Source organism: Hyperolius riggenbachi, chromosome 12, assembly GCF_040937935.1.
Source record: "Hyperolius riggenbachi isolate aHypRig1 chromosome 12, aHypRig1.pri, whole genome shotgun sequence".
In the NCBI taxonomy this organism is placed as follows: Eukaryota; Metazoa; Chordata; class Amphibia; order Anura; family Hyperoliidae; genus Hyperolius; species Hyperolius riggenbachi.
The window spans coordinates 143,426,695-143,441,710 of NC_090657.1; the positions used below are offsets into that span (position 1 = coordinate 143,426,695).

The following is a 15,016-nucleotide window of genomic DNA, read 5'->3' on the forward strand; positions in this document are numbered from 1 at the left end:
ATACAATTAAGAAGTACGTTTTTCCCAGAGTAAAATGAGCCATAACTTTTCTCTTATGTTGCTGTCACTTACAGTAAGTAGTAGAAATCTGAACAGACAGGTTTTGGACTAGCCCATCTCCTTATGGGAGTTCACAGGGATTTCTTTATTTTCCAAATGCACTTAGGCCTAGTGCACACCGGAGCGTTTCCGCTGCGGTTTGCGATCTGCTTGCGGGTGCGGATCTGCTAGGGTAATGCATTTCAATGGGCTGGTGCACACCAGAGCGGGAGGCGTTTTGCAGAAACGCATACTCCCGGGCTGCAGCAGATTTTGGATTGCGGATGCGTTTCTGCCTCAATGTTAAGTATAGGAAAAACGCAAACCGCTCTGAAAAACGGCACTTCAGAGCGGTTTGCCAGGCGTTTTTTGTTACAGTAGCTGTTCAGTAACAGCTTTACTGTAACAATACATGAAATCTACTACACCAAAAACGCTACACAAAACCGCAAAACGCTAGCTGAAACGCTGCAGAAAAATAAGAAAAAGCGTTTCAAAATCTGCTAGCATTTTGCGGATCTGCTAGCGGTTTTTGGTGTGCACCAGGCCTTAGTGAATGGCAGTTGCTCCGCCCAACTGCCAACAAAAGTGTACAGTGAGCAGGCAGGCTTGCCAGCATCTTTGTATAAATCTATTTCATACAGTGTCTTTATAAAAAAAAAAAAAAGCCATGCTGAAAATCCCCTATGGAGAGATGGACTAGCCCAAAACTTGCCAGTAATGTCAGATTTCTACTACTTACTGAAGGCCAGCAACATAGGAGAGAAGTAATTTATAGCTCATTTTACTAGGAAGAAACATACTTCTTATTTGTATGTTTTAAGATTTTTGCAACAGTTCCTCTTTAAATACAAAGCCTGCAGGTAGTGAGTTAGAATAATGCAATCAGTTACAACGCAGTACTGTGAACAGGCCCATAGAATTGTATGGGCAGCGAGTTTACATGCAGATATGTTCTTGCAACACAACTGAGCACTATAAACTCACGTCTAATCTACTACTAGTGATAGTCATGTCTAGAACTTATGGAGAAGTATGTGATCAGTTTAGTCAAGTGATAGATATGAAATCTCTGATTTGCATGTCATTTTCACGTGATCACAGCAAAACAAAGGTTCGCAAAGCTATCGGCTGATCAAATAACTGCTTGCTGCTGCCTGGTATCTGCTCACTGTTGCCTGGTAACTGCTTGCTGAGCACACAGTTGAACAGTCTGTGGAAAAATGGCCTAAGGCATAAAATAAAAGGATGTGGCCCTGAAGACTCTACGTAAACCCTATTAATACTTATGGTGTGTACACACTTGAAAGATAAATGAAAGATATCAAACCAATTTTACCCCCTTCCATGTAGTATGAGAGCCATACTCTACTCAGTCTATCCTATGGAGCTGCACTCCCCATCAGATAAAATCTTTGCAAGATGATGTGCACAAAGATGCTGTACACCAGGGATCTCAAACTCAATTTACCTGGGGGCCGCAGAAGGCAAAGTCAGGATGAGGCTGGGCCGCATAAGGGATTTCACAAAAAAGTCAATCAGCAGCTCCTAGCCCCCCCCCCCCCCCTTGCATTGGGTTTTTTTTCAAACTCAAATTCACAGTTTTACCTTATAGTTCGCTTCAGTGCTCCCATTACAAGTAATCCGCCATGTCCCCGCCGCAAAACGAGGGCTGCAGAGCCCCCAAATCGCCCAGGGGGCAATCCGCTGGCATTTCCTGGAAGGTGCAGAGCTTTCAGCTCCTGACGCCAATCGCGGCGCATTGCCGCCTCTCTCACTCTTCCTTCACATAGAGGGGCGGGCAGAGGCGGCGATGCGCCGCGATTGACGTCAGGAGGGGCAGAGCTGAAGCTGAAAGCTCTGCCCCTTCCAGGAAATGCCGGCGGATTGCCCCCCGGACAATTTGGGGGCTCTGCCGCCCTCGTTTAGCGGCGGGGATGCGGCGGAATACTTGGGAGCACTGAAGCGAACTATAAGGAAGCTTTTGCCGGCGCGGGCCACAAAATATTGTATCGAGGGCCGCAAATGGCCCGCGAGTTTGAGACCCCTGCTGTACACATTCAAAAGATCAGTATCTGCAAAAGATCTATTCCTGCAAAAGATCCGTCCCTACAAAATGCATTCATAGTCTAATATCTGCAAAATCCTCATACACACCTTGTTTAACAGACTTCATCTGCATATCTGACAATCCTCTGCAGATCTGAAAATCCATCCTGGTGGATCTGATCTGCAGATGATTGTCTGTTAAACAAGGTGTGTATGAGGCTCTGCAGATATAGACCCTGCAAAAGATCCATTCCTGCAAAATGCATGCATAGTCTATATCTGCAGAGCCTCATACACACCTTGTTTAACAGACAATCATCTGCAGATCAGATCCACCAGGATGGATTTTCAGATCTGCAGAGGATTGTCAGATATGCAGATGAAGTCTGTTAAACAAGGTGTGTATGAGGATTTTGCAGATATTAGACTATGAATGCATTTTGTAGGGACGGATCTTTTGCAGGAACAGATCTTTTGCAGATACTGATCTTTTGCATGTGTACAGCATCTGTGTGTGCAGCATCTTGCAAAGATTTTTATCTGATGGGGAGTTCAGCTTCATAGAATAGACTGTGTAGAGTATGGCTCTCATACTACATGGAAGGGGGTAAAATTGGTCTGATATCTTTCATTTTTCTTTCAAGTGTGTATGCAGCAAAGGCTCATACACACATCAGACTATAGTCTTTGGAAAATGAAAGATCACAGACCAATCTTACCACCCTTCATGTAGTATGAGAGCCATACTCTATACAGTCTTTTCTATGGAGCTGTATTCCACATCAGAAAAAAAATCTGTGCAAGATGCTGCACACACAGATGCTGTACAGACACAAAAGATCAGTATCTGCAAAAGATCTGTTCCTGCCAAAAATCCATTCCTGCAAATTGCATTCATAGTCTATGAGATCTGCAGATCATCATACACACATGATTTAACTGACATTCATCTGCAGATCAAGCAATCATCCGCAGATCTGAAAATCCATCCTGGTGGATCTGATCTGCAGATGAATGTCAGTTAAATCATGTGTGTATGATGATCTGCAGATCTCATAGACTATCATTGCAATTTGCAGGAATGGATTTTTGGCAGGAACAGATCTTCTGCAGCTACAGATCTTTTGAGTGTGTACAGCATCTTGCAAAGATTTTTCTTCTGATGGGGAGTTCAGCTCCATAGAATAGACTGTGAAGGTATGGCTCTCATACTACATGAAGGGTGGTAAGATTGGTCTGTGAGCTTTCATTTTCCAAAGACTATAGTCTGATGTGTGTATGCACCTTTAGAACTAGGGGTGTTTAATGAGATGCTAAGAATTTCAAGTTGATGCAGTCTTATGCAAAATGTGCATGCAAATTTATCCAGCTTGAAAATGGACCAATCAAATTTTACCTCAGCAGGATTTGATTGGTACATTTTCAAAATGCATACATTTGCATAATGCTGCACCAACTCAAAATTATTTGCAATTTATTGACCATCCCTACGTAGAACAGCTGGAGAGTCTAATGCTTCATACACACTTGAGATAAAAGTCTTTGGAAAAGGCAAGATCACAGACCAATTTTACCCCCTTCCATGTAGTATGAGAGCCATACCTTCAGTCTTTTCTATGGAGCTGAACTCCCCATCAGATAAAATCTTTGCAAGATGCTGCACACAAAGATGCCCATTGTCACGGACGGTTGCGGGGCCGCAGACGCGTCCTGGAACCGCCCGTGAAGAAAACGCGATCGCACTTGGTTCTCTGCATCGATTGCGCTTCAGATCACTAGAATCTGGATTGATTGTGTAGGAGCAGCTGAGTCTTTTCTCAGCAGAGAGATAGCATCAGCTTAACTGCAGGATGGCTCTTTTGATATGCTAATGAGCCTGGGCCAGGCCTGTATCCAAGAGGATGTTTGTTCTCAATTACCTCCATTTGGTGGTCCTTTTCATACAGGGAGATCCCAGGAAGCTAGTCACAGCTTGACACCAGCCAGCCTGGCTCCAGCCTTACCAGGAAGAAATGAATGTACTATATAATCTTTTGCCCATTTACAGAATACAATAAATAGGGTGGTTATGAGAGCGGTATCATTGGATCCGTAGGGTCATGCTGAATCTCTTGATACTAGTCGAGAGGGGCCCGGGGCCCCTACAACCCAGGTATGAATCTTCTCAGGAACCTGATCCGCTGCACTAGCCGTGTCTGATGTCCTATTAATCTGTATTTTCCAACAAATATGAAGCTGTTACCCCCCTAAATATAACGTGTATGGTTCAGGAGTTACAGCATTTCATAAGTTTAGCCCTAAAATCTCTCAGAGGGAATGAACTGTCATTTGTTGGTAACTCAGAGGGGCCGGCATTGCCACACCCCCAAACCAGCTTCATGAAAAGCACATGGCCAGCAGGCGGGCATCAGTCCTCCCAATTCTATCTTCCTGAGAGCATGCTGCCAGCCAGAGGACACATGGTTGGCGGCCATCTTGTCTGAATTGAAACAAAGGACATCCTCCATTTTGTTTGGATTTTAAATCTTGCTGAACTTTGAATTTATTCCTGGAACAAAGAGCTTTGTGAACTTGAAACCAAGGACTTGATGATTTTCCCACAAAAGGACATATTTCCACAAACCCTAAGTATTTTCTCCCTTTTTATTTCATACTGGCTATTACTGTTTTAATAATTGTTGATTTTAATTATTGTCTGTATATATTAATTATTTATTTTGCCTGTGAATAAAAGACTTTATCAAAGTCATTCACTGTTCCGCTACCCTGCTTTTCAGCCATAAACAGAAACTGAACTCAGATCTCTGGAGAGACGCTACTATTGTTTGTTGTTGGCTAGACAGAATACAGCGTGTTTTAACAGTTTTATTCGCAGGACCAGTCAGTCAGTAAATCGGGTCCACTGGCCCCTACCAGTGGTGGTGGCAGATACCCTGGAATAGTGTGAAGGTTGTAATTACCGTACCTCACAGGCTCCCTTCTGGTTTGTCTGCGGCTAATTCCCAACGGTTGCTGCGCATTGACTGTGACCAGAGTTCGCACGATCCGTGCGCTGGCACCGTTTAGAAGGCCATTTGCAGTCTGACCACCAGGGCCTCCTGTGCCACCCGTACACATTCAAAAGATCATTATCTTCAAAAGATCTGTTCCTGCAAAAGATCCGTTCCTGCAAATTGCATTCATAGTCTATGAGATCTGCAGATCCTCATACACACCTTGTTTAACAGACTTCATCTGCATATCTGGCAATCATCTGCAGATCTGAAAATCCATCCTGGTGGATCTGATCTGCAGATGATTGTCTGTTAAACAAGGTGTGTATGATGATCTGCAGATCTCATAGACTATGAATGCATTTTGCAGGAATGGATCTTTTACAGGAACAGATCTTTTGCAGATAATGATCTTTTGAGTGTGTACGGGCATCTGTGTGTGCAGCATCTTGCAAAGATTTTATCTGATGGGGAGTGCAGCTCCATAGAATAGACTGTGTAGAGTATGGCTCTCATACTACATGGAAGGGGGTAAAATTGGTCTGTGATCTTGCCTTTTCCAAAGACTTTTATCTCAAGTGTGTATGAAGCATAACAGACAAAGCTGCCTTTTTGAGGAAACAGGTCAGTGTGCAGCCAGAATGCCAGTAGCTGGATAATTTGCATGAGAACATTACAAGCCTAAATTTTAGTGCAACCATTCCTGGCATGTTACTGCAGTACTGGGAATTCATTATGACATGTCATATGACTGGCATAAAAAACACACACACTACCCCCACACTCTCTCTGATGCTATCGCACCACCTACTTTTATTTTCTCCCTCCTTCCCTTAAAGGAGTTATCAGGCATTTAGTAGTAAAATAAGGGCTACTTACCTGGGGCTTCGTCCAGCCCCAAGCTCTCAGCATGTCCCTCGCCGCAGCTTTGCACGCAGCCGTTCACACCCTCTGCCTCCCGGTCCACGGTGATGATGTCAAGCCGACCTGGAGGTCGGCCTGTACTGCATCTGCGCGAGCGGCGCTATCAATCACCGCCACGTGGACTGGAGCGTACTGTGCAGGTGCAGATCTACTGCACAAAACCAAAACTGTTTATACATACTTAGGCTTCCTCCAGCCCCATCAGCTTGGATCGCTTCCACGGCGCTGTCCTCCGCTGTCTGCAGCTCCTGTACCGGGTCCCAGCAATTCCATCTGTCTTTTTGCTTTTGTGTACTCTGGTTTCCTTTAACCTTCCTGGCGGTATGATTCCTGCGGCAAAATGCTAGCTGCGTGTTTGAAAAAAAAAAATATGCAAATCGGCCCAGCAGGGCCTGAGATATCCTCTGCGGCGGCTTACCCAGTGTCCAGCACGGGGTTACTGCTAAGGAGGTTAATAGCACAAGAAAGAAAAAGCAACAGATCGAGGGAAAAAAACAATTTTAATTCAATCTATGGAAATATTTAATACAAAAATATCAAACGATAAATAGAAGATTACTCTTTTCTTGGTTGGTCGATTTCTGATTATTGCTCAGTTTTCACCTGCTGTGGAAGCCGGTTCACTAATGTCCACATAATGTTCCTAAAACAGAGAAGATGATCGATAAGGGTACCCAAAGTTGCAACACTCTGGTCTATTCATGTCAAACGGAGACCATTCACACTACGGCCCTTAGGCCCCATTCACACTTACAAAACGCTAGCGCTTTTGCTAGCGTTTTGCTCCGGCATTTTTTGGCGATTAACGCCATTCACACTTGGGACCCCTCTCAACCCACACACACTAAATAGGCAGAGTCCCCTCACCAGGCTTCTGTGCTCAGCTGGCTGGCCTGAGTGCTGTGCTCAACAGGCTGCTATTCTGGCTGGCCTGGCTGCTGTGCTGACCAGGATGGCATGGGTACTGTGCTGGCTAATCTACTGTATTGGCTGGCCAAGCTGCTGTGCTGGCCTGGCTGGAAGGGCTACTGTGCTGGCCTGGCTGGAAGGGCTACTGTGCTGGCTTGCGTGGTATGGCTGCTGTGCTTGCCTGGGTGCTGTAAAGGCTGGTATGGCTTATATGCTGTCCAGGCTGCTGTACTGGCTGACTTGATTTATATGCTGCCTGGCAGCAGAAATAACTTATAAGAGCTCTGGTTCTCTTCACTTCCTGCAATTCCCAGGTGCTCTGCTGCATCTTCTCTGTATGGCTCCAATGCATGCGAGTGACCTGGTGCGGGTCAGTTGACACACTTGGAGCCTACGAGAATGCAGCACAGCAGCTGGAAACTGCTGGAGGGAAGAGGACTAGCACCCAAAGATTTTTGTAGTTTCTCCTGCACACAGCCCTGCCCTGTTTACACTTAAAGGGAACCTAAACTGAGAGGGATATGGATGTTTCCTTTTAAACAATACCAGTTGCCTGACAGTCCTGCTGATCTCTTTGGCTGCAGTAGTGGCTGAATCACAGACCTGAAACAAGCATGCAGCTAATCCGGTCTGACTTCAGTCAAAGCACCTGATCTGCATGCTTGTTCAGTATTAGAGAGACAAGATCAGCAGGAGAGTCAGGCAACTGGTATTATTTTAAATAGGGAAAATCCATATCCTCAGTTTAGGTTCCCTTTAATCACTTGCTCTCAGTTAGAACTGATAGGACAACTGATTTTCAAAGTAAAGCTCATGATTTCCTATGGCACAGTTCACACTTAACGTGTTTTAACTGAAATCTTTTTGACAATGCACTGCTATGGAAAAGAAAAAAAAAACAACTGATTAAGTGTAAATGGTGCCTGTGAAGGGAAGGCAGCTGATTGGTAGTGTTTGGTAACGGCATGTAAAGACACCATGTACGAGATAACGTTGTACTGCGTGCGCAGCCAGGACCACGCAGGCGCAGTGGCCATCTGCTTCCAAGTCGGCGATACTGAAACTTAGCTGCAGCGGCAGACCGGAGGAGCGTCTGGTAACATCGCGGGCACAGGGCGGTTGCAGTGGGCTGAAAGAAGCCCCAGGTAAGTGAAACTTTTTTTTTTTTTTTTTTAAGTCCTCTCAGGTTTCTGCAAATCTGCAACGGGTTTTTGAATTGCTGACTTCACACATTCTATACCCAGAGGCACCCAACTTTTTTGTACCACATATCCCTTTAGCTCCAACACATATCCCTAACTGGTTTTTTACCTATTCAGCATGCTTTCCTGGTTACCTGATTAACTTTTTTGAACTCCACAACTTGGAAGAAGATGTGTTCTAGAATGTGTTTAGCATCCTGCTTCTCTTTTGTTAACTTTCCAGTCACACCCAAGATGTCCCCACACTTCCGCACATAGAACTCCAGATCATCATCTGTGCCTGCATGGAGGAAACATAAAAGAACATTTAACAATTTAAAGTGTACCCGAGACAACATGCAAGGTGACAAGATAAATGTGTATGTACAGTGCAAAACATTAATAACAGGCTGTTTTACTTATTTTGGGTGGGTGTATCAGGCATGACCATTTGATACCAAAGGTAAAAACAACAATAGATGCTAGACTACATCTACCAAAATCCCTGCATTACAGTAGAAAGTAGAAACTGTGGGCCAGATTTATCAAAGCAATTGAAGTTCTTTCTTATTATCTACTTATTTCATCACAGTTGTAATCTGCATGTGTTCTGAGAGAAAATTATATTCTTACAAAATAAGAAGACTTTTGTACTAGTTTTGCATGAATTTCCAGAAATGTCAACAGTGCAAAACCAGTGTTAGGCCTAGTGCACACCGAGCGGTTTTTGGAGCGATCCGCCGGCCGCATCCGCCTGTAAAAACGCTTGGCTAATGTATTGCAATGGGATAGTGCACACCGGCGGCTTGAGGTTTTTGCCAAGCCGCAAACGCGCCTCCTGCTGCACGTTTGCGGTTTTCGGAAGCGTTTCGTCCTCAATGTAAAGTATAGGAAAAACGCAAACCGCTCTGAAAAACGCTACTTCAGAGCGGTTTGCTAGGCGTTTTTGTTACAGAAGCTGTTCAGTAACAGCTTTTACTGTAACAATATGTGTAATCTGCTACCCAAAAACGCACCAAAAACCGCTAGGTGTGTTTAGAAAACGTCTCTAAACATACCTAGAATCGCTCTGAAATCAGCTCCAAAAACCGCTAGCGTTTTGTGGATCTGCTAGCAGTTTTGGTGTGCACTGGGCCTTAATCTGTTGTAGAAATAAGAAGTGGTTGATAACACTTCTAAAACTCATGCAAAACTGCCACACTGAGGGATGAACGGTCAGCTTGCACTGTATGGCCTGGTGCACACCAAAAACCGCTAGCAGATCCGCAAAATGCTAGCAGATTTCGAAACGCTTTTTCTTTTTCTGTAGCATTTCAGCTAGCATTTTGCGGTTTTGTGAAGTGTTTTTGGTGTAGTAGATTTCATGTATCGTTACAGTAAAGCTGTTACTGAACAGCTACTGTAACAAAAACACCTGCAAAACCGCTCTGAACTGGCGTTTTTCAGAGCGGTTTGCGTTTTTCCTATACTTAACATTGAGGCAGAAACGCATCCACAATCCAAAAAATGCCTCACCCCGGGAGGATTCGTTTATGCAAACCGCCTCCCGCTCTGGTGTGCACCACCCCATTGAGATACATTGACCAAGCGGATCCGCAGCCGCAAGCGGCTGCAGAAACGCTGAAAAACCTGCTCGGTGTGCACCAGCCCTATGTGCTGTTTTATTTCCCCACATAACTGAATTCAACTTCTCTTGCACAGCTGTCAGTCAATCTCTTCCTTATAAAGTCCAGACAGCAGCTATACTGTGAGCTTTCTTTTATGAAGCAGGAGTATCTGGACTCCTACCCTAAGCAGTGCTCTGACTAAGGCCACAAACACACATCAGACCATAGTCTTTGGAAAATGAAAGATCACAGACCAATCTTACCACCCTTCATGTAGTATGAGAGCCATACTCTACACAGTGTATTCTATGGAGCTGAACTCCCCATCAGATAAAATCTTTGTAAGATGCTGCACACACAGATGCTGTACACATGCAACAGATCAGTATCTGATAAATATCTGTTCCTGCCAAAGATCCTTTCCTGCAAAATGCATTCATAGTCTATAATATCTGCAGATCATCATACATTGGAAATCATTATACATTTTATTCATCGTGTTACTTTTATCACTGTCATTACCACTTCTGTATTTTGTATTCTGTATGCTATATCATTTTTTTGTATTTTGTCACCAATTATGTATCTTGTATATTGGTGTACACCATTGTCTGTGTTATGTACCCCATGTTTGTTTCTTACATTGTACAGCGCCACGGAATATGTTGGCGCTTTATAAATCAATAAAAATAATAATAATACACACCTTGTTTAACAGACATTCATCTGCAGATCAGATCCACCAGGATGGATTTTCAGATCTGCAGATGATTGTCTGATCTGCAGATGAATGTCAGTTAAACAAGGTGTGTATGATGATCTACAGATCTCATAGACTATCAATGCATTTTGCAGGAATGGATATTTTGCAGGAATAAATCTTTTGCAGATACTGATCTGTCGCATGTGTGCAGCATCTTTGTGTGCAGCATCTTGCAAAGGTTTCTGTCTGACGGGGAGTTCAGCTCCATAGAATAGACTGTGTAGAGTATGGCTCTCATACTACATGTAAGGGGGTAAAATTGGTCTGTGATCTTTCATTTTCCAAAAGACTATGGTCTGATGTGTGTATGAGCCTTAATGCTATTTTCCCATTAAAACACTATAGTGAGTCTGCTTTTTCTGTGTTAAAGCTGCCACGGTACATCTTACCTCACTCAGAGGATTCCCTCACAGACTGCACTAAACCTGAGAATCCTCAACTCCTGATTTAAAACAGTTTTAGAAGGAAATTGCACCTTCTTAAAAGCATCTGAGACAGTTTTGCATGATTTCTAGAAACCTCCTAAGATTTTTCTCTTAGACGATACTGATAAATCTGACTATGTGTCATGTTTACTAACAGGAAATTAGCCAAGTATTACAGGTCTTAAAGAACCTGAGACAAAGGATGTAAAAGAATTGATACTTATCTGGGGCTTCCTCCAGTCCCATGACCACCGTTGCCTCCTTCGGCATCCCCCCGTGTGGCTCAATTCGCCCACTATCAGCCTCGGTAATCTTCTTTCAGTCGTGTCAGTCGGGCTCTTCTGCAAATGTGAGGCCTGGCGCCGTGCTCCCATTGTGTTCATGTTGGCAGGAGAGTTCTGTGCCGTGCTATCTGCGCAGGAGCAGAACACTCCTGGTGATGTGAACGGGCAGAAGAGCCCAAATGACAACTGAAAGAAGATTACCAGGGCCGACAGTGGGTGTACGGAGACGCCCAGGAGGGTAGCGAGAGAGGCAACAGTGGTCATAGGGATGGAGGAAGCCCCAGGTAAGTATCAATTGTTTTACATCCTTCGTCTCATGTTACCTTTTGGTGAAACCAAACTGATGAGATAAACAATTTTATCTATCCACTTCCTTGTAAAAATGGCCCTTTTTTAGATATCCCACAGTTTTAATTTATTTTTAAATCTACTTTTTAAAGGGAAGGTTCAGGGAACTCTTGAAAAAAATAAAAATCCCTATCCACTTACCTGGGGCTTCCTCCAGCCCGTGGCAGGCAGGAGGTGCCCTCGCCGCCGCTCCAGAGGCTTCCGGTCGTCTTCGGTGGCCGACCCGACCTGGCCAGGCCGGCTGCCAGGTCGGGCTCTTCTGCGCTCCATGGCCGGGCTCTTCTGCGTCCCACGCAGGCGCGCTGACGTCATCGGACGTCCTCCGGGCTGTACTGCGCAGGCGCAGTAGTTCTGCGCCTGCGCAGTACAGCCCGGAGGACGTCCGATGACGTCAGCGCGCCCGCGTGGGACGCAGAAGAGCCCGGCCATGGAGCGCAGAAGAGCCTGACCTGGCAGCCGGCCTGGCCAGGTCGGGTCGGCTACCGAAGACGACCGGAGGCCTCTGGAGCGGCGGCGAGGGCACCTCCTGCCTGCCACGGGCTGGAGGAAGCCCCAGGTAAGTGGATAGGGATTTTTTTTTTTTTAAGAGTTCCCTGAACCTTCTCTTTAAGTTTTTACTGTTTCATTGGCTCTGCTCAATGACACATTCATTGAAGTATACCAGAACAAAAATCTATGAATTATTGACCTTTGTCTCTTTGCTGCTGTCAGAATCCATTTTCTGCCAAGAAAGCGTTTTATGGCTGTAAATCTTTATCAGTGAAGGTTATGCTATGGTCCAACTCGGACAGAAACTGTCACTTTGCATACCTGATTTTTTAACTCTTTCAGGCAGAAAAAAAAAGGAACACAGCAGTTATTTGTGTGCAAAGGATGAGAAAAAGAGAGAACACCAAGAGCCCAATATAGTGTAGTATGTACTGGTAAGGTATAATTGATAGAGTAATAATATTAATTTAATACTTACAAACCAGGGTTACCAAGTAGGCAACCACTGTCAAAGCAGGTGGGGAGATTGTCCTGACCCCACTCAGGATTAAAAAGTCGCTCTCTGTAGTTGAAGAAGGAAGGGTACAACCCTCCACCAAGGGTGGACTTGATGTAGATAATAGGATAACAGAGGCGCCAATAGGATAAAAAACACTAAAAGAACTTAAAAACCCATCTTGGTAATAGAGGAGGCAGTGGTGGACTCACCCCCTCCAAGCAGAACATACGACTGTGGATTTTCAGTCAAAACAATTTTATTGGATACTCCAAATAAAGTGCAATGCGTTTCACGGGATACAAACCCGCTTCATCAGGCAATAACAGATAGGAGTAAACAGCATCTGCCAGTATCATCAACACTGAGCGCCTCTGTGACAATGTACATACACGTCTATTTCATCATGTGAGGTCACCTTGTGTATCTTTTAAGGCAGTGTTCCCCAACCCTGTCCTCAAGGCCCACCAACAGTGCATGTTTTGTGGAAATCCACAAAGGTAGTTAATCAGCCCTGCTGAGACACTAACTATCCCACTTGTGCATGTTTGTGGTTTTCTGCAAAACATGTACTGTTGGTGGGCCTTGAGGACAGGGTTGGGGGAACTCTGTTTTAAGGTAGCCAGTAGCAGTGTGATTTTGATCAGATTATTTAGATTCAATAAAAAGATCATTTGTCATTGATCCACAGCATTAACAAATCCAAAATATTTATTGAAGCCAGTTATGATCATATGTACTAGTTCTTTAAGGAAACCATCACTAATGGTTTAGGCCAATTGATTCTATATTTTTAAACAATTAGAGCTGAATAATTCAGTTAAAAAACAATTGTTCACTACTTATTGGACTGTTGGGGCACCTTTAAAAAGTGCATATCCATCAACCCATATTCTGTTGCCATGGTTTCCAGCAAGTTTCCCAAAAATAAGCTACAGCAAAGCAACTGCAGACTGAAGTTGAAATACAGTGCATCAGGAAAGTATTCATAGCGCTTTACCTTTTTCCACATTTTTTAGGTTACCGCCTTATTGCCACAGATGAAATTCATTTTATCCTCAGAATTCTACACACAACACCCCATAATGACAACGTGAAAAAGTTTGAAATTTTGGCAAATTTATTAACAATAAAAAATTGAGAAACAACATGTACATTAAGTATCACAGCTCAATACTTTGCACCTTTGGCAGCAATTACAGCCTCAAGTTTTTGAAATTGATGCCTCAAGCTTGGCACACCTATCCTTGGCCAGTTTCACCCATTCCTCTTTACAGCGCCTCAAGCTTCATCAGGTCGGATGGGTAGAGTCAGTGCATGTTCAATTGGATTCAAGTCAGGGCTCTGGCTGTGCCACTCAAGGACATTCACAGTTGTCCTGAAGCCATTCCTTTGATATCTTGACTGTGTGCTTTTGGTTGTTGTACTGCTTAACTATTTAAGCCTTTTGGATGTATCTGCTATGTCCAAAAGGCTGCTTGTGCTCTGCTGCGTGCTCCCACGGCCAATCATTTGCGTCCTTGTGCGCTCCTGTGCCGCTGCCTGTTAGCCCGGAGATCAGTGAATGGGAATGCAGAACAGAGGGAGATGAAGGTTCAGCAGTGATGACCCAGTTTTTCATGAGAGAAACCTGCGGTGATGGCTGATGCTGCTGAGGATCCCGATTGCTGACATCTGGCAGTTTTGGCCAAAGTGTTCCAGTTCAAAAGGTGTTCTGTCAACTGTTGGACCTTATATAGAGAGGTGTGTGCCTTTCCAAATCCTGTCCCATCAACTGAATTTACCACAGGTGGACTGCAATTAAGCTGCAAAAACATCTCAAGAATGATCATGGGAAACAGTGTGCACCTTAGCTCAATTTTGAGCTTTATGGCAAAGGTTGTGAATACTTATGTACATGTGCTTTCTCAGTTTTTTATTTTTAATATATTTGCAAAAAATCTTCAAAGGACTTACAAGCCGAAATGTAAAAAAAAAAAAAGCTGTCTCCTGTATCGTCTGTGCGGACTGCGCAGCCGCGGCCAGCTCAGGCGGACATCTAAGAGGAGGCAGGAGAGCCCGGGATGTAGGGTCGGGAGCCAGCCCGGGGGGCTATTGAGCAGCGGGGACCCGGCGGAACTGCACGGTGGGCGCGGATGACTTCCTCCGTGCATTCAAATTGGCTACAGGTACTGAACTTTTTTTTTTTTACATTTCGGCTCGTAAGTCCTTTAAGTAAACTTTTTTCACATTGTCATTATGGGGTGTTATGTGCAGAATTCTAAAGCAAAAAAAATGTAATTCAGTTTGGAATAAGGCTGTAACATAACAAAAAGTGGAAAAAGTGATGTGCTGTGAATACTTTCCGGATGCACTGTATAATATTATTATTATTATTTATTGTATTTATAAAGCGCCAACATATTGAGCAGCGATAACAGTAAATATATACAATGATGCAAGGATGACAGACGTAACAAAGTTATACAACATAGGATAAAGTTATACAAGGCAAACGGTACAAAATATA

General features: G+C 44.1%; 1 protein-coding gene across 1 annotated transcript in view; it reads right to left on the minus strand.

Annotated features, from left to right (window-relative positions):
• Window positions 1-6,486: 6,486 nt before the first annotated feature.
• The window catches only part of IFT52 (intraflagellar transport 52), a 57,816-nt gene continuing 49,286 nt past the window's right edge, over window positions 6,487-15,016 (minus strand). Inside the window, exons 13-14 of the mRNA XM_068263788.1 lie at window positions 8,251-8,396; window positions 6,487-6,648 (exon numbers count right to left, since the gene is read on the minus strand). Of these exons, the coding sequence (XP_068119889.1) occupies window positions 6,598-6,648; window positions 8,251-8,396 (197 nt within the window). The 3' untranslated portion in view covers window positions 6,487-6,597. The remainder of the gene's footprint in view (window positions 6,649-8,250; window positions 8,397-15,016) is intronic.